This window comes from Dendrobium catenatum, unplaced genomic scaffold (genome assembly GCF_001605985.2).
Source record: "Dendrobium catenatum unplaced genomic scaffold, ASM160598v2 fragScaff_scaffold_703, whole genome shotgun sequence".
In the NCBI taxonomy this organism is placed as follows: domain Eukaryota; kingdom Viridiplantae; phylum Streptophyta; class Magnoliopsida; order Asparagales; family Orchidaceae; genus Dendrobium; species Dendrobium catenatum.
Genome location: NW_021319165.1, coordinates 463,891 through 483,903, shown reverse-complemented (window position 1 = coordinate 483,903; position 20,013 = coordinate 463,891). Strand labels below are relative to the sequence as shown.

At 34.6% G+C, this 20,013-nt stretch overlaps 1 protein-coding gene across 2 annotated transcripts in view; it reads right to left on the bottom strand.

The window, feature by feature from the left end:
* Nucleotides 1-71: 71 nt before the first annotated feature.
* LOC110109305 (NADH dehydrogenase [ubiquinone] iron-sulfur protein 6, mitochondrial-like) overlaps nt 72-20,013 on the bottom strand; it is a 28,150-nt gene continuing 8,208 nt past the window's right edge. The window contains exons 2-3 of one of the 2 annotated variants that reach the window (XM_020840313.2): nt 573-657; nt 72-379 (exon numbers count right to left, since the gene is read on the bottom strand). In XM_020840313.2, the coding sequence (XP_020695972.1) occupies nt 270-379; nt 573-657 (195 nt within the window). In that variant the 3' untranslated portion in view covers nt 72-269. Of the gene's footprint in view, nt 380-572; nt 658-13,270; nt 13,796-14,534; nt 14,558-20,013 lie in introns of those variants that run through there. The other variant, XM_028695880.1, reaches the window with a different exon arrangement.

Sequence of the window (20,013 nt, the reverse complement as noted above, 5' to 3'; positions counted from 1 at the left end):
CATGAAAACTCACATACTCAACTCGGCTCGGGTCTTTTGCAGCACTAGTTACCACGACATTGCTTTACAAATCAACCAATTGCACGATTGTAAGATATTTAAAAATGAAAATATTCCATCAGTAAATTAAGATATGCGTCGAGTTTCAGAAAATACAACCTGCCGCGTAACTTAAATTTACTTTGAGACGCTCTCTTATTATTTTTTAAAGTAATTTTTTATTTAAAAATTATTTAAAGAAACAATAAGAAAACCATTCCAAAGGAGCCTTAATGATGATGATCCTGAACGTAACGGAGGCCACAGTACTTGCAAACAGCCGGATCTTTCAGATCAAGGCATATGAACTCAATGGGGTGCCCAAGGGCAGGATCTGAATCTGCATCAAGAAAGCACAAAGTAAAGCTTCAAAGAGGCTATACTTCCTAAAACAAAAACTTAAAATCATTAAATTTGTTAAGATTATAAATAGATTTAATAATTTTTAACTCCAACCTTATAAAAATTTTATCAGGATATCTAAAACTTTCTTTGTTTCTATTTTAAAATCACAGGAATTCGATTTTTGATACCTCCTTCGCAAGCCACGATTCGACCTTCAACTTTGATTGGTGGGACTTCATTAATCAGCTCCATTGGAGATTTCTTACTGATGTCCTGCAACAAATATATTAAGTCATCATTACATATTCTGCTAGATAAGATCGTATAAAGCCTGAAGTTTCGCAAATCCAATCTATTCTTTGTAATAACTAAACCCTTGTTTAGTGAACAGAACTGGCCAAATATTTTTGTATGCAATCCTGAACTCCTCTACATGTGAATTCACTTCTACGAGCATGTCTTGCCCAAATTGCCGCCTTGGCCTCGTGCAATTAGCACACCTTAGGGCATCTCCAACCGAAAATCTCATTTTTCGCTCCAAAATGCAGTGTGACAAAAAAAAAATGGTGTGATTCATCACCAATCAAACTCCATTTTGCGCCCAGTTAACCGTCTTTCTCCTTCGCACGTTTCTTCAGCAAATCTGGTAGAGACAGAAAAATAACGCGGTTGAACAGTGCGATGCCCGCAACCAAATACTGAAAGTTTTGCCGTTCAGCTGGAGCTCACCAGCGACTACATTCATGTGTTTGGAGTTCGGTTGGAGACGCCCTCAGTCCCCCTTCTCCACGAGCAATTATTACGTCCTCCGACCGAATGAGAGAAACATTCAGTTCGCAGGCAAAAATCCCGCGGTACCGTTGAAAAACTCGGTACACCTCGGTACCGCGGGATTTTTGCCTGCGACCGAATGTTTCTCTCATTCGGTCAACCGAACCAAATAAAACTTCCTTCTCCACAACAAAATCATGTGCTCGCCACCGCCCACAGATCGATTTAAAGCAACCAAGATTTTGGGCATCACATATCTTTTTCTCTTGCAGCCGCTGAACCCACCAACCCTTCCATTCATTCCTCTCTAGCGCAACCACTATCCTTCTTGGCAAGGAGCGCCATAAGCCCGCCTCTTGTTCATCCACCTTTAAGCCACCAAACGAAAGCTTCCTTCAACGGTGAGTTCTCTTTCCCCCTCCTTCCTCTCTTCTTTTTCTTCTTACTTCAGTCAAGCAGACAAAGAAATCATCACCTCTCCATCACCATCAATCGTAAGATGACTGCGAGTGTCCCTCTGCTCTTTCACTTTATTCTTCTTCATTCTCTTCTTCTAACTCATTATGTATACTTATGCTGCTTCTAAACTGTTTATTATGAGATGTGACTAACAATTATTATATTTGATTTATTATTTAAATTTGATTAGATTAGTCAAAATGGTATTTAGTTATTAGTATTTTGTATGTTTAATTCTTTTAATCATAAATATGGTACATTATAATTAGTTTACAATTGTAAGTTTTATTTTTATAATCATCATAATTAAACTAGGTCGATGAAGAGTTGATTTCCACATGGTGTGATTTGAGGAGATCTCAAGTAACATGCATTCTCGTACTGATCATCTTGAATTAAATAACAGTCCTTTATTAAAGGATAGACATATCATTCTTTGTTTGGGGTGTTATTCTTGTAATTTGTATTAAATTTTTAGATATTGTTGTTTGTTAAGTCCTACTTTCAATATTCAATTACTGCTACATATGTTATGCTTTAACAGATCTTATTAATCTTCTTCATAATGAAAGTAATATTTGGTAGAAATAGTTTACTCAGATTATTGTTGCATAAATTCTTAAGTATCAAAATGATTCCTACAATAAAAAGATTTACTTCCATGCATGTTGCCTCTACTAACTAACATAAAAATAATTTATTTCTTCAAATCATCTCTTATTATGAAACTAATAATTGTCATGTTGACTATACAATATATGTTAATATATAGAAACTGTATGCTCGTGTGAAGTGATATATATGTCGGTATTCCCTTTTGTTATTGGCTAGTAGGATCGACAGGCCGTTAGAAAAAATGATTAGATTTTCATGAAATTGACGCCTGACTTTCATTGTTTCAAGGACTCATAGTAAATTGACTGTGTGTGCAGCATAATCAGGTAAAAATAAACTATTATCGAGTCATACATAGATATGTACATTATTATACATGATATTGTAGATTTTTTTTTTCTTTCAGACCTGAGGTGTGACACTCGTTTTCATTACATAGAATGCATTTTAAAAGTAACCATCAAATTACTAGAATACATGATGAAACTAAGTGCTCAATGAAGCTAGATTTGCACAAATGCATTGAGTTATGAATGTTAAGCATATTAAGCAAACCAAACACAATGCATAAGCTCATTTTTAAAAAGCCAAATATGAACAAGAGGTAGCTCAATGGAATTTTGTTTGTTTGATAGTTTTAAAAGTTGAAATGCATGAAAACAAAGTAGACTTTAAGATGATAAATATGTTGTCTGATCATTCTTATTTTTCACATGATTGAAGATGATAAAATCATTATCAAAATAAAAAAACTTGATTCACAAGTAAGTGTCATGTTGAAGAATAAAATTAACAGTGGCCTTGAGTTTCAAGATTGTCTTGCAAAAAATGCAAAAATTAAATTTGGAGGATAATAATTAAAGAGAGATTGTTTGAATTATAGTATATTTCATTGAGAGTTTTACACCCTAATTTATACAGCAGAATTCTATGCTATAATAGATAATTCATCCTTTTATGATAACTAATTACACTGTATAAACACCTTATTATTTGACTAGGGTAAAGAAGAAAAAAAGAAAAGATTTTTCCTAATTTTTTCTTCTTTCACTTCTATCTTCTAACATGGCATTAGAGCTCCTTTACTACTGTAAACAGATGGCCAATATATGTATAAAAATGCCCTGAATGGGGAAAAAAATAGGGAGATGATTGAATCTTCCTCTACTCCTCACCAAGCCTCACCACTAAATTCGAAGGAACCTCCATGGAGCATTTAGCTCTTCAAATTACTTCTAAAAAATTAAATTGTAAAAACTAAATTTTATTGGTCCTATTATGCTTCAATGATTCCTCGGAGAAGGAAAAAAATTTTATACCTTTATGATATCATTAGAAAAGTCAAGCTAAATAATACTTTTTTTCTCAACTTAGAATACCAATAATGCCCTAGTCATTTCTTGCCTAATTTACTCTATAAAAGAGCACGTTGTAACATAATATTTAGTTCACAACATAGCAAAAGTTATTTAGGAGAAGGTCAAGGTCAATATTAGAATTCAACACAATGTACGGTTGTGGGTAGTGGTGGAACCATGAGGCGAGGGTCACTATATAGTTATGTATAATATAAATGCTTTGCCCTTGAATTATCTTAGGAGCCTAATCCTCCTAAATTTTAGGTAGATCATTCCACCACTCTCACTTTAAATCCTAGTTCCGCCACTAGCTTTGGGATAAAACTTGGATTCTCAAAAAAGATAGTTTAAAAAGTTATCGAGTAGTTACAACTCTAGACAAAATCCTGCAATAATTGGTCACATTTGAGGCTAACAATTATGTCAGAAATATACTAGGAAATATGTTAAACTAGTTAGAAAATAATAACTAAAATTTTTCTTGTTGTCCTCAATAAAGATTTTGATGAAGTTAATAGAAGGATACTTGGATTTTGCCATTACCCTTAATAGATGTTGAAATCAGGAGTTGAGAGGAAAAAGCCTTAATTTTTAATATGCAACATAATCATAATTATAGATCTATACAAGAGCTTTAATAAAGAAACGAATAACTATAGAATAATGAGCAATATAATCCTTTCTAAATCTACTGCCTAACCAATGAAGGTACTCAACGTGAGGTGGGCTTCCCACGGATCTTTATTCGTAGCCGTAGGATTAATATGGGAATGAGAGGCTAGGATATAACACTCCCCCTCAAGCTGGGGAATATAGATCTGTAATTCCCAGCTTGGCAATCATTTTGAGAAAGGCGAAACTGTCCAATCATTTGGTAAGGATATATGTAAGTTGATCCTTTGATGATATATGGTTGATACATACTAGACCATTGTCTAATTTTTCTTTAATAAAATGCATATCCACTTATATTTGCTTAGTCCTGTCATGCTAGACTGGATTATGGGCTATGCTGATTGCTGATTTATTGTCACAATATAGCTTCACGGGATCATCCCACTTGATCCTTAGGTCTTCTAGAATTATCTTGAACCATAGTAACTCACATAATCACAAAGCCATAGCTTTATACTCTGCTTCTGCATTAGATCTTGCCACCACATTCTATTTCTTGCTTCTCCATGTAACTAGATTTCCTCCTAGGAATGTGCAGTATCCAGCGATAGATCTTCTATCTACTGGTGATCCTGCATAATCAGCATTAGTGTAGGTTTCTAGGGTTATTTTGTGGTCTCTTCTAAAGAGAATCCCTTTCCCTGGATTTCCCTTAAGATAGTGCAGTATTCTGTCTATCGCTTGCATATGAGCATGTTTTGGATTCTGCATAAACTGACTAACCATACTTACAGCAAATGCGCTATCTGGTCTGATGTAGGAGAGGTAGATTAATTTCCCTACGAGTCTCTAGTAAGCCACTTTATCTACATCTAGATCTTCTCTGGCTTCCCCCAGTTTATGATTTGGTTCTACAGGTGTTGGTGCTAATTTACCTATGTTTTTCATAAGATTTTTAATGTATTGCTGATGTGAAATGAATATTCCTTTGCTTGAGTGGGCTACTTCAATTCCGAGAAAGTATTTTAGTCTACCAAGTTCTTCGATGTCAAAGTCTTTGGTAATACTTTTCCTTAGACTAACTTTCTCTTCTTCATTATTCCCAATCAAGATAATATCATCCACATACACTAATAATATTGTGACTCCCCCTGAGTTTGAGTGTTTAAAGAATAGTGTATAGTCCCCTTTACTCTGTCGATACCTACTAAGAAGCATGAATTTTGAGAATCTTTCAAACCAAACCCTGGATGATTGTTTTAGCCCATATAGGGCCTTTCTTAACCTGCACACCTTGTCACTTCTGGATTTTTCCATAAATCCTGGAGGTATCTCCATAAATATCTCTTCATCCAAGTCCCCATATAGGAATGCATTTTTTACATCTAGTTGTTCTAGATGCTATTTGTACTTATTAGCTACTAGTTAGATTTAGATCTTGATAGTGTTCATTTTGTCTACAGTTGCAAAGGTTTTATGGTAGTCAATGTCATATGTTTGAGTATACCCTTTCGCCACTAGTCTTGCTTTGTACCTTTCTAGTGTACCATAAGCTTTGTTCTTTACAGAGAACACCCATTTGCAGCCGACTAGTTTTTTTTTTTTTACTTTAGAGATGTCCCACGTTTTGTTCTCCTCTAAGGACTGCATTTCATCTTTCATGGCATATTTCCAATTTTCATTAGATAAGGCCTCATAAATATTATTAGGAATATAAATATCTTCTAGTGTAACCATAAAGTTTTTGTGTGAGGATGAAAAATTATTGAAGGAATTGGAGTTAGTTATAGGGTACAAATGAGATGGTGAGGTTGTATTTATCTTAATTTCATGAGATGGTTCAGATTCTTGGATCTGCTTCGGAGCATAATTTGAACTTATACGCCTGAAGCATACATTCCCAAATCTACTAACAGCTTTATCCTCAGTTTCCTTATTTTTTATTTCAGGAGGATTGATTTAAGGCGTGGAGGAAGGTCAAGAGGGACAAGCTTGATTTCCTTATCTTCCTCAATTTCAGTCTCCCCCTGAAGATGAGATTTAGTAAAATATGAATTTTGCTCATTAAATGTAACATCAACAGAGAAAATGTTTTTTGTGGAGGGATGATAACACTTGTAACCTTTTTGGGTGGTTAAATATCCAACAAAGATGTATTTGAGTGATTTTGGATCTAATTTTTCTCTATTTTGGCTGTTAATATGAACATAGGCAGTGCACCTGAAGATTTTGAGTGTAAGGTTATTATGGGCCCGAAACTCGGGTTAAAAGCAGGAAAGGATATCCATTAGAGTTCTTAGACCGAGGGCTGTAGAAGGCAGAAGGTTCATGAGGTAAGTGGCAGTTAGGAGGGCTTCCCTCCAATAGGATTTGGGTGTATTGTGGTGAACTAGGAAAGAACGAGTGGAGGTTAGAAGGTGCAATTTTTCCTTTCCGCAACCCCATTTTGTTGTGGGGTGTGAACGCATGACTCATGGATAATACCTTCACTTTGGAAGTAGGAGAATATGGTTTGGTTGAAATAGTCTTTAGTGTTGTCGGAACGAAATTTCCTTATTTTTACCTCGAATTGATTCTAGATCATTGTATGAAAAATGGGAAGAATGGTGCTTACATCGGGGATTTATTTTATAGGAGATAGATCCAAGAGACTCGAGTACAATCATCAATGAACGATACAAACTATCATGCCCCAGAGATGTGGATTTTTTAGGGTCCCCATATATCGTTATGAATAAGATAGAAAGGAGTATCACAACTTGCATTTTTATTTTGGAACGAAGCTCTTTTATGTTTGGCTAACTCACAAGTTTCACAATGAAAATGTTCAGTTTCTAACTTCTGCAAAAGTTTTGGATACACATGTTTTAAGATATCAAAAGAGGGATGTCATAATCTATAATAATGAAGTCAGATAATGGATTTCCTATCAACTAGGAATAATATAGAGTAGCTATTTTTAGATTTGTTCAGCTCTTCTAGGTAATACAGTCCAGCTCTCTCCTTGGCAAGTCCAATCTTCTTCCCCGATCTCTAGTCCTAAAATAAGCAATAAGTAGGGTTAAATATTACTTGACAATGATGGTCATTGGTAAGTTTTTGTATAGATATTAGGTTTGTGGATAATTGAGGTATGTGGAGCACATTTCTTAGGATGAGAGAGGGAGATAAGGGTATGTTACCTTGACTTGCTACTGTGGTAAGAGAACCATCGGTAGTGATAATTTTCTTGTTACTTGGTCAATGAGTATAGTTGAGTGGGTAGGAAAATTTGCCGTGTGATCTGTGGCTCCTGAGTCAATGATCCATAATCATTTTAAGTGATTTCTAGATGCACTTAAACCAATGAAAAGAGGAAACTTACCTGAAAGTGCAAGAGAGGAAGATGTTTTTGATTTTTTAAGGGATACCATAAGTTGTTTTAGTTCATCAATATCATCTTTATTGAGTTCTCGGAAGCTGGACTGTGTTTCTGGGTTAGACTGACTTGTTTTATTGTTGGCCTTTGATGTGCTCCTTTTTTCATTTCTTTGATTCCACTCCTTACAATAATTGCACCAAAGAGAGTCTTTATCTTTAAATTTTAGGGAGTCTTTACCTTTTTTTTCTTCCATTGTACATCTCTGGTCATCACCATTTTACTTTCAACAACCTTTGGCTCTAACATTATTTCTCATTGGCTTTCTTCAACATGAATCATTTTTCTCCATTATGTCATGTTAAAAGTCAAATTCTTGTTTAAATCTAATAAAGAAATATCATTTCTAATATTTTTCTAACCAAGTCTTTTTAGGTTTACCTCTACCTTTCTTAACACAAGTCAAATCTAATACCTCTACTTTCCTAGGTTATCAAAAGGCCGCCGCTTTATGTGACCAAACCATCTAAGGCGACTCTCTCTAATCTTATACATCATACTCCCTATTTATAGATCTATACAAGAGCTTTAATAAAGAAACAAATAATTACATAATAATAAGCAAAAAAATCCTTCCTAAATATATTGCCTAACTCAGGTACCCAATGTGAGCATATCATCCCATGGATCTCTATTCGTAGCTGTAGGATTAATATGAGAATGAGAGGCTAGGATTTAACAATAATCATACCCGTTTATATTGGATCTATATACTGAAAGACAAAAATGATGCCAAATTAACTTTCAAAACTTCCACATACTCTGCCAATATCCAAAACCTACACTTTTATGAAAGCATGGGAACCAAATTTTAGAAAACTACTAGAATCAAGAGCCCTTGTTCCAACAGCTACAACAAAATGACGTAACTGAAAGAAAAATTGACACCTTTAGAAAGAGTCCAGATTCATCATATTCACAATCTTATGCAAGAAAACTCATGATACTCTAATATATTTGTGCTTTATCTTGGGAGAATGTATTTTCAAGAAAAACAAAAGTATTTTTGAAGATTTGCGGTAGAAAGTAGTTTTTATGAAGATCTGGAGTGTATTTGGATAGCTTTTCTAAGAAGATTTCAAGTGAACTTGACGTAGGTTCTCCATAAACAATTCTTAATTCAATCCTTTAATACGTGCAGATGATGAAATATCATTTTAATTCATAAACCATAAAAGAGACATACAGAAATCATCACTTTATGTATCATATTAAGAGGCCCTGTCTTGTCTCTTAAAATTCTAAACTTTGTGCTTCTATAAATGCCCTTGTAATAGAAAAAGTACATAAAGGAAAGCTCGTGAATGGGACTATTATTAGAAAGGGAGAATCTCAAGAAATTGAAGCTTTTTTCTGGTGCAAACTAGGCTAGCTGTATGATTGATACAGAATCTACATATGGGTATTGCCTTTATTTATAGGGCAACCTTCTGACTTGGACAGTCAAAAAAGCAAAATATTGTTGCTAAGAGTAATGCTGAAGTTGAACTCAAATATCTGATAAATGGGATTAGAGATTTGATTTAATTAAATAACTTACATAAGAACATAATGAAAGTTCAATAGTTAACTGTAAAATCAATTTTAACTCAACTCAGATTGCAAACAAATAAATATGCTGGGAAGTAAAACTGCATAAAGTAAATACGAAAATAAAAAGAACGTAAACTGATTTTCATACTGGTTGAATCAACTTGACCAACGTCTACTCCCCAAAGTTCCTTTCTTCCAGATATGGATCTGTCATTCCCAGTTTGACAATCATTTTGAGAAAGGCGGAGCTATCCAATCCTTTGGTAAGGATATATGCAAGTTGATCCTTTGATGATACATGGTTGATACATATTAGACCATTGTCTATTTTTTCTTTAATAAAATGTTTGTTCACCTCTACGTGCTTAATCCTATCATGCTGGACTAGATTGCGCGCTATGTTGATTGCTTATTTATTGTCACAATGTAGTTTCATGGGTTCATCCCACTTGTTCCTTATGTCTTCTAGAATCATCTTTATCCATAGTAACTCACATATTCCCAAAGTCATAGTTCTATACTCTGCTTCACTAGATCTTGCCACCACATTATTTTTCTTGCTTCTACATGTAACTAGGTTTCCTCCTAGAAATGTGCAGTATCCACAGGTAGATCTTCTGCTTACTAGTCATCCTGCATAATCCGCATATGCTTCTAGAGTTATTTTGTGGTCTCTTCTAAAGAGAATCCATTTCCCTGGATTTTCCTTCAGGTAGTGCAGCATTCTGTCTACAGCTTGCATATAAGCATGTTTTGGATTCTGCATAAATTGATTGACCATACTTACAGCAAATGCAATATTTGGTCTGGTGTCAGAGAGGTAAATTAATTTCCCTACTAACTTTGGTAAGTCCATTTATCTACATCTAGATCTTCCTTGGCTTCCACCAGTTTAAGATTTGGTTCAACAAGTGTTTATGCTCGTTTACAATCTAGTTTGCATGTTACTTTTAGAAGATTTTTTTAATGTATTTTTGCTGTGAAATGAAGCTTACTTTGCTGGAGTGGGCTACTTCGATTCTGAGAAAGTATTTTAGTCTACCAAATTTTTTGATATCGAATTCTTTGGTAAGACTTTTCCTTAGACTAATTTCTCTTCTTCATTATACCTAGTCAATGATATATATACCAACATTAAGGTGATTTTCATAGGGTGAATGCATGAACTGATTTGCCAGACTAATAACAAACGCATTGTCTGGCCTAGTGTGAGATAATATCTTTGTCAAGAGGAGTGCCAATGTTTTGATTACTCAACTCAATATTAGGATCAACAAGAGTATTAAAAGGTTTGCATCAAAGTAAATCCATTTCCTTTAAGAGATCAATAATATATTTTCTTTGGCCCTTTTGGGATGTGATAAAAATAGATTTATTTTTGGCACTTCCATATCAAGAAAGTATCTCAGGGGATCAAAATCATTAATTTTAAAATCACTAGCAAGTTTTTTCTATAAGGAGCTTATTTTGAATCTTGCTGATCAGATAGGATGATATCAACATAGATTATTGCTACTTTTGAATCATCTTTTTTATTTGTAGAATAAAGTATGGCCTGATTGGGCTTGTCTGAATCCTTGTTAACACAGAGACTTGGCAAAGCTTTTGAACCAAGCTCTGGTAGACTATTTAAGGCTATAAATAATTTTTTTATTTGTATACTTTTCCTGAATTCGCAGGCCTCCAGAAAGTTCCATATAAATTTCTAATTTAATCTCCATTACGAAATACAGCCTTGGCATTTTGTTGTAGTGGCTAGTCAATATTTGCAGCTATGAATATAAGCACTTGAATTGTATTCAATATGCAACTAGTGCAAATGTCTCGTAATATTCAACTAGTGCAAATGTCACATTTTACCTCCTCCATCGGGCGGAGACACCAAAATCTTTTTCACATCCTCGGTGTGGTGGAATAGCCGAAATCCCTTTCACCTCCTCGTTGTGGCGGAGTAGCTGAAATCCCTTGCATTTTCTCAATGTTACGGAGTAGCTGAAATCCTGTTCACCTCTTCGATGCGGCGGAGCCGTCAGCCTTTGATACCAAAGGCTTCTTTATAGAGCTTCCCTCAAGACAAACACAGACACACCCGGAGGAACTCAGGTGCAAGTTGGCTAAAGCAACTGTGTGAAAGCTCCTCTCATACTCCCTCGAATCCCACTAGGCTCTTCTCACTCTCACGCATCCACACCATTTATCTCATTCGCTTAATGCTCTCTCTTCAACACTCTCACAGAAGAAACAGACATTTGACTGTCAAAAGACTCTCTCAAAGTTATAACATGAGTTTAAATAGAGGACTTAAAAAAATTCTAATTTTTCAATTATGTAACTTCTGTTCGTATAGTATGATACTCGTATCGTATAGTACAATTAGTTCATCCTCAGTTGTACGATCCGAAGATCATCCAATACGATTAGTTCAATCGAATGCAATTCATAAAGGACAAACCCGAGACGATTAGTTATCATACAGAGGATCATTATGTCGATCGACCAGTATGTTCCAAATTGTATCATACGATCATCAATATTAATTAATCATGATTCGATTGTTTAATCATAAGGATTAAATTAGATAATATTTTAAAAATTGTACATTACGAACAAATTCATATAGTACAATCGAAACAATTTCAAAATTCAAATTATTCCCTCATTTAGATCACGGTGAGGGATACCAAATATAGCTGATCATCATGTATGATGTGGTCGTATAGTACGATTAGTTATAGCTTTTAACAAATTAATCTCATTTAATTAAATATTTTAATTGCTGACCCCACATAGTGAGATAAAAGCTTGATGTTGTTGTTGTTGTAATTAAATATTTTAATTATTTTTTCTAGCACGGATCATATAGTATGATCAAGAACGTCTGGTACAATCTTTAAAAAAATTTATTGATTACACTCCTCTTGTGTGTGTGCACGGTTATTAACCCAACATGCACCTATTACAAATATTGACTCAAGAAAAATAAAAATTAGAGACTCTTTGAGACAGGTTGACTCACACACTTTCTTGAGCTATGATTTTTTGACGATAATTTATGCATATTAAACATGAAATATAAGTAGTGCACAAGAAACATATATGTAATATAAAGCAGGAGAAAATAAAATAAACATTCAATAAAATTTGTAATTATCAAAATACAAGGTCGAGCTCCCGAATTGCAACACATAATACTATCAATAATTCTCTGAATATATATTGTGATAATCAAGTTTCCATCGGTGCAGTTGATAATGCCATCATGATCGAACTAATGTTACAATAAGAGTGCTCTTCCATAGTGTTAATAAGTTGAAATATTAATAGGGTATTATTAGTAAAACTAAGTTTAGAAAAAATGATCATTTGGCTCAAGTTGTGTACTGGTGTAATAATGGTATATAATTTTTCTCCTTATCTAAATAAGTAAATAACCATTAAAAAAAGCAGATCACTGAAAAAAAAATTATTATTAGTTAATTTGTATGAAGTAACTTGGTGAGGATTAGTAAGGAGGAAGATCCAAACTTCTCCTTGTCTTTGATTAACCCAATCAGGGCCTTCTTATACCCATCGACCATATTTCATTAACAATAATTGAACTTTAATATCATACAAGAAGGTAGAAGAAACAAAAAAGAAAATATTAATTCAATTCTGACTTAGCCCTATTGAATAATAGGGTATTTATATAGCTTGTTTACAATATTCTTAAGGAAGGATATACTGATGTGAAACATAATTGAATGGATGAATTGCTTAAGGAATTTACACGCTTAATTTTAGAGACCACAATAATTATATCTTTATAATGATTTGAATGACGAGATAAAACACAAAGAGCGGTAAAACAAGCTTAGGCTAAATCACATGCATAGGAGTTAAGACCGTAAAATAACCAATTAATCCAACGTTGCATACATGGATGATTTTCAACAAGAGATCCCTAGATTAACAATAAGAATAGCCACAATGCAAGGATCCATCACTTAACTCTCAAGCTTACTAAGTTTAAGCGGAGGATAATTAACATGATCTTCATGAATCCAAAATAATCACAAGCGAGAAGTGGACTAGGAAAATAAGAGATTTGGAGGGAGAGTTTACCCAATGGGAAGACAACATGGACCTCTTGATTGCTATTAGATAGCAGCCGACCCTTCTCGGGTGGGCTGGACAGCACAATACTTTGTTGAAATGTTCTAGATTGCAAGCCAAAATCTCTGGACAGCACCCACAGAAAGTCTGGACAGCAGGTTTTGGGTCTTGGAAGTTCTGGACAGCAACTTGTAAGCTTCTGGATAGCAGCTTTCAAGGCTCCAATACTCAGGATAACATATGGCGCCTGTCCAAGAATCTGGACAGCAAACTGGGCTGGTTCTTTGGGCCGCAAGAAGAGATCTTGGTCAACTGGACAACAACTCTGGCTCCGGAATTCTGCTGGACAGCAAGGAGACAAGAAGGAATAGTCTGGAAAGCCTCCAAACAATGCCCAGAAAATCTGGACAGCAGCTCCCTGTGTTCGACATAAATTTGGACAGCTTTGACAGGGTGTTGGGAGCCTTTGGACAGCAATCTCTGGCCTTCAGCAGTGCATAACATCAAACCAATATGGCTGGAATATGGGGACAACCAGCAGAAATCTCTGGGGAGGGAGGAAAACGTGAGAAGAGTTTTGGGAGGAGGCAGCTAAGGCTGAGAATTGGAAGGGGAATTAATTGAGAGGAGAGAGAGGGAGGTGGAAATTGGAAAACTGAAATTAATTTCAGCTTAAGTTGAATTTGGAGGGAAAATGTTTTGAAATTAAATTCAATATTACAAATAAAGTTGAGGGATTAAATGAGCATTTAATGGGGGAAAGCCCATCATGAGGGGCCGGCGGCAATCATAAGGGGAGGGAACTATGGGGTTTGTCCAAATGGCGGATGAAGATATGGAAAGGGAATAATAAATCCAATTTGACTTATTTTGAAATTGAATTCCATGATTGATACTTTCCTAATTTGGAATTCTTATATGGAAAAGAATTTGAAATTCCGAATTGGAAAATTTCAAATGAAATTTAAATTTTCCTCTCCTCATAGCTATGCAGCTAAATTAAGGAAAGTCATTATGGTGATTGGAAATACATCATAATGAGTGGGGAAATTATGAGGGCCCGAGCGGCAAAGGGGGGAAGGGGCGGTCTAGGTGGCGGGTTGGGCTTAGGTTTGGTGGTGAGATTTTAGGTGGGTGGAGCTAGAAGATGAATTGGGTGGGGGAGGTTGAAAGTGGCCGGCGATTGACTTGGAGAAAGGAGATGAAAGAAAATACAAATAAGATAAAAGTAAATAACCACGAGCTGTGGACTCTTCCAACGACTGGTGGGTATTGCACTTGCTCACCTTGAGCTCTCTCTCGCTTCTCTCTAGTGCACTCACAAGAAGAAGAAGAAGAAGCAGAAAAAACACATGAAATTTCATTATCAAATCATCATCCCAAAATATAAAACAACTAGCCTATAAATAGGCCTCATAAAAAGAAAAGAAATAAAAGACTAAACTGCCCTTCAGGCTACAAAACTACATGACCACCCGTAAGGATATAAAGGAAAAAACAACAATATAAAATAAACTAGCACATAAAACATATAAATAAATAACTCAAGATTGTAGCCGTTGATCTCCGATGTCCTCATCATATACACATTAAATATTTATATTTTATAATTCTTTGAGAGAAATAACTCAAACTTACTATATGAATGAATTAAAAGACAACCAAAACATGCTAAATTAGAACACATGATCAAGAAAAATATGTAGCAATTGATACATGATTTTAATACAATTAACATCCCCCCCACCTCTCTCTCCATATAAATTAGGCGGACAATGGAAAGTAGACAACAAACTTTTCATCGTCTTTGCTCGACATGCAAGCTTACAGAACTCCTTATAATCACAGAAACAAGCTTTTTTTCATATATGCTACTCTATGTTATGAATTAGCAAATTGAAAATTTAGTCAAAAAAATGATTCCATAGGAGGCTTTGAGGGTGATAAGTGTGGAACATAATTATAATTAAAATAAATTTTACACCAAGTCTATTATAAATCACTCTAGAGTTGGTTATGCTCTCCAAGTTCTTTGCTTCATTTGCATTTTATTGGCTTTTTTGTTCTTTATCTTAGTACCAAATAATAGTTTTGACAAACTTGACGTGACCAACACATATATTTGCTTGTGGCTTCTATATGCCTCAATATTATAGATATCAATATACTCATATTCTCAAAAAGAATGGTGATATCCTCCCTCAATATAGAGAATCTAAATAATTGGAGGGTGTTTCTTATTAAGTGCATTGTAAAAAATAAATAGGTGTGGCATAAGCGAATGTATTTATCGGTAGAGATGTCATAGCTGAATCTACTCAATAATTACTTAAGATTTATGCACCAAAGAAGCTCCTAGACAAATGATACGGAACTAGGTTCCAAAAAAGCTTAGCTTAGTATATGAGACAATTTATGTACAAGAGATCTTCAAACTTCCATCTTATGGATGATGCAATTAGAACTGATAAAACAAGAGTTTATGGATATCATTACTTCTTATCGGTAAAGATATTCATCAAAAAAGGAATTCAATAAATAAGCGGGTAACCTCTTTGATAAGTAAGAGCCACAGTTATTATCCTGATAGAAATTCAACTTTTTGAGGATTTATCACTTGATCAACAAGTTCTAATAAGACACATCACCACCAAACTTTGCTTCCACTAGAAATTAAAATCTTTATATTTTCAATATCCTAATCAAATAGAGATGGAAATAAAGGAAAACAAATTAGGATGAGCAAAGATAAAGAGATTAGAGATTGAAGCTTTTAAATACTTATCAAACTACGGGGTGCACATGGTGCTGATGCAACCAGAGATGATATTTGTATGAGAATAGAAAGCTTGGTGTCATTCTGAAAAGCTTTTGATGATATAATTCAATTCATTTGTAGGAGTGGTGATAGTTGTCACTTGGTGTACAAAAAGTCAAAGTTAAGGAGGTATGTAAAGAGATAATGGCTACTCCATTAGAGCATATTAATGATATATCCTTGTTTGTGATTACGTGAGTGCTTATTCATCTGAAACTTGTTATAGAGGAAGAAGGAAAATGGTAATTCATAACCACAATAAAGATGGAGCTTCTGATGAAAGGATAAAAAATTCAAGGGCAAACACACATGTGAACCAACTAAGTAGGGGATGCAAGCTCCTAACTTGCATATAGCTTTCCAGCAAGCATGTGAGGGCATAAGATGTATTTAATGTTATAGTTGATATGACCGGTGGTAAGATCAAAGCAATCGCACATCTCTTATCTAAGAATGAACTTCACTTGAATAAGTAGAATCAATATTGATGTGTATCAACCATCTTAATTTATTAATTTTTTATTATATTTGATTTTAATTAGTTGATATCTAAACTTTTTAAAAAGCATAATATATTATTTTAATATCATAATTATTTATTAATTAAAATAAATTCTATTATTTATTTAATTAAAGCCAACATGAATTATACTAGTATAAGTAAAGTTCAATCTCAGATAAAAAATATGCAGCCTCCTCAATCTAATCACCTGTTATGTCAACTACAACATTAAATACACCATATCATTATGTGCTTGTCAGAAGCTCGCTTTCTCTATTTATTTCTTCATATACATCTTTTCCCTTAAATTCCTCGCATTTTCATTAGGAACTCCACTTATATTGTAATCATGATATGATATCTCTCTTCCTCCCTAATAACAAGCATCACATAAGCAAGCACTCATGCTATAACAAGCAAATAAATATCATTTGTCCACTCTAATGAAGTAGCCATCATCTTCCTACACACCTTAATTTTTGAATTTGGCATCAATAAGTAATGACCATCTCCACTCTTATCTATTAATCAAATCATATTATCAAAAGCTTTCTAGAATGTCAGATTCGCTACTCTTATGTAAACATCATCTCTAGTCACATTAACACCATGTACCATATAATTTAATAGGTAGTTAGGTACTTTCAAGCTTTTTATCTATGAACTTTTTCTCTTTGCTCATGATCTTCTTTTCTTTACGTTCATCTCTTCTTGTTGAGGATGCAAGAGAAGTAAAGACTCTAGCTTCCAACGAAAGGAAATCTTTATGACAATGTGTCATACTATAACTTATTAATCAAGTGACAACCCCTCTCTAAAAGTCAAACTAATGTTGACATAGCATAACCAATAAGTTATTATTTGCAGGAGAGCAAAAAGGTATGTCTATTTGTTGAATTCCTCAAATGATAATTTTTTTTTGCACATCATAAGTAATGGCCATCTTACTCCTGGGTTACTAATGCTCACATAAGCATCCATAAGATATAAATTTAAAGCTACTCATACTAATGAGAAATGTTTTCTCTTATAAAAGCTTAGCTTTTCTATAATCCAGTTCATCATCCTAAATTAAGGACCTTATTTAATATAGAAATCATAAAGCAATTACTGAATAAAATTAACTATGACATCTGAAACCACTAATATCTTCTCGTATGCTGCACCTTTCTAATAATAGTAAGCACACAATGAGCAATACACTTTAATTGCTCAAAATTTAGATTTTAAAAAGAAAAAATCATCATTCTTCCTGAGAACGTAAGCATGCTAGTAACCACGATGTTGAGGTATATAAAGACCACATTCAAAATATAGTTGATGGCCCCATCAAGCTTGTCAAAAGAATTGATTAAAATCAAGACAAGAGCAAAGAATCTAAATATCAAGAAAACCAACAAATTGCAAATAGAGCAAATAATCTAAAAAATGTATTCAACTCTAGAGTAATTTACAACAGCCTTGGTGTAAAGCTTATCATAAACAAAATGAAGCACTATACTCATCACCCGCAAAACCTCCTATATTATCATCTCATTGAAGCAATGTCCAATTTTATAGAACACCTCATAGCATACAATACCAACAATAAAGAAAAGTTTGCATGTATGATTATAAGGAAATCTATAAGCTTGCATGACAACAAAATATTATTTAAACCCTATTGTCCATCAATTTGTTGATGTTTTCCTACTTCATATTGAGGGCTGAATTGCGTATAAATCATGTCATTAGTTTAAGGTTGTGATTCATTTTACTTTTGTAGTTACAATTTTTGTATATTTGAGTTAATTTTGTCATTGAAATGTGTTATTTTTTTTTAAGAATTGCACCTTTCATATCGGCTCTTCCTACTAGGAATCTAAAGTTAGCTTAAGGAATCAATCATCTCAAGGACTCAAGCCATGCAAACAAAGGCAATATGTGGTGTGATGTCAATAAACAAATCAATCATACAAAAGAGACCTGCTAGGAACTACATTGCAGACTCACACACCAGACAACTCAATTCAATATGGAAACCAACACAAAGATACATGTGCCTACCAAGAAAAAGCTGATGCCTTAATCTAAAAGCAAGAGACAACCTATAGGACGCATTCTCTAGGGAAAAAACCACCTGACATTCTCTTACTCACACCAAAGAAAACAGCTAGCAACTCTCTAATTACCTAAAAAGGTAATTATCTAACAGCTCTAACATGTACAAAGGAAGGGAAGGAATTCTGGATCATTAGCTTAGGAGCTTCAAATCACTTTGACAATTTTTGCTCAATGTCTTCATAAACTCCAACAACTAGTCATGTTAAAGTTTGAACTATAGATGGATCCTGATCTCCCATTGCTGGAGTGGGCACAATTAAAATTAAGTATGGACATGTCCAAAAATTCATCTTATATATTCCCAAACTTCCTTGCAATCTAATAATTGTAAGCAAAATATTTATAGATTGTGAATTTAGAGTTATTTTCTCACCAAATAATGGTAAATTTTAGAAAAAAAATTTGGTGAGAGGATTGGCAATGCTAGTGATTTTGGATGACTACTAATTTGAGGAAAAACCCAAAGAGAGCAAACAAGCCTTCTGATACGCATGTGCCGGCCCAGGCTGGATCGGTCCAGGTCTACTCGCGGCGGACGAAACAGGGAAGGGGGGCGGAAGCAAGGTGGGCCCCATGGGGGGTTTAATGCAATCTTTTGGGGGGAAATTTTGAATGTAAGGGCTGTTTAGGTATTTTGGAGAAATCCATCATTGTTAATTAGGAGGTTTTGGGGGGAATTAGGATTATGTGGAATTTGAATTGTTTTGAGATCTAGGGTTTGGTGTTCTTGGGCTCTTGGCTTTGCCGGAGATCTTTGGAGAGTTTTTCCTTCCTCTCGAATTGAAGGAAAGTTGTATCTTGCAAGTGCTTTTCATCGTTAATTGAAATAAAAGTGTTTGCTTCGTTTTCCTACGAGTTCTCCTACGTTTCCTCTCAGTTTTCCTTGTTTTTTTTTATTTTGTTGTTTTTCTGCCGTGGACAGAAATTTTCTACTGGATCTACTTCAGTTTGGCTAGGAACACTTGTGAATCCAAGTGTTTCCTATCAAATTGGTTTCAGAGCATCGTTTTGGGACCATCGGCGGCTGAAATCCTGAAATTTCAGCGGGTTTTTTGGCATTCAGAGAAAAATTTCTTGTGACTCGTAGAAAGAAAAATGGCCGAAAAGAAGATCGAAGTCCAAGAAGGCGAATTTGGCCAATTAAAATCAGATTTGGAGGAAAATTTTATTGAAATCACCGCCAATAATGAAAGGTTGGATGGGAAGTTCACGGTCATGGAAGAGATGATGAAGAAATTACTTGAGATAAAGACTAATCCGACGGCGTCGGAAGAAAGAGAGACTATCGGCGACCATGGCGTAGGAGGAAATCCGAACCCGCTTCGGGGGAGGAGGAATCCGG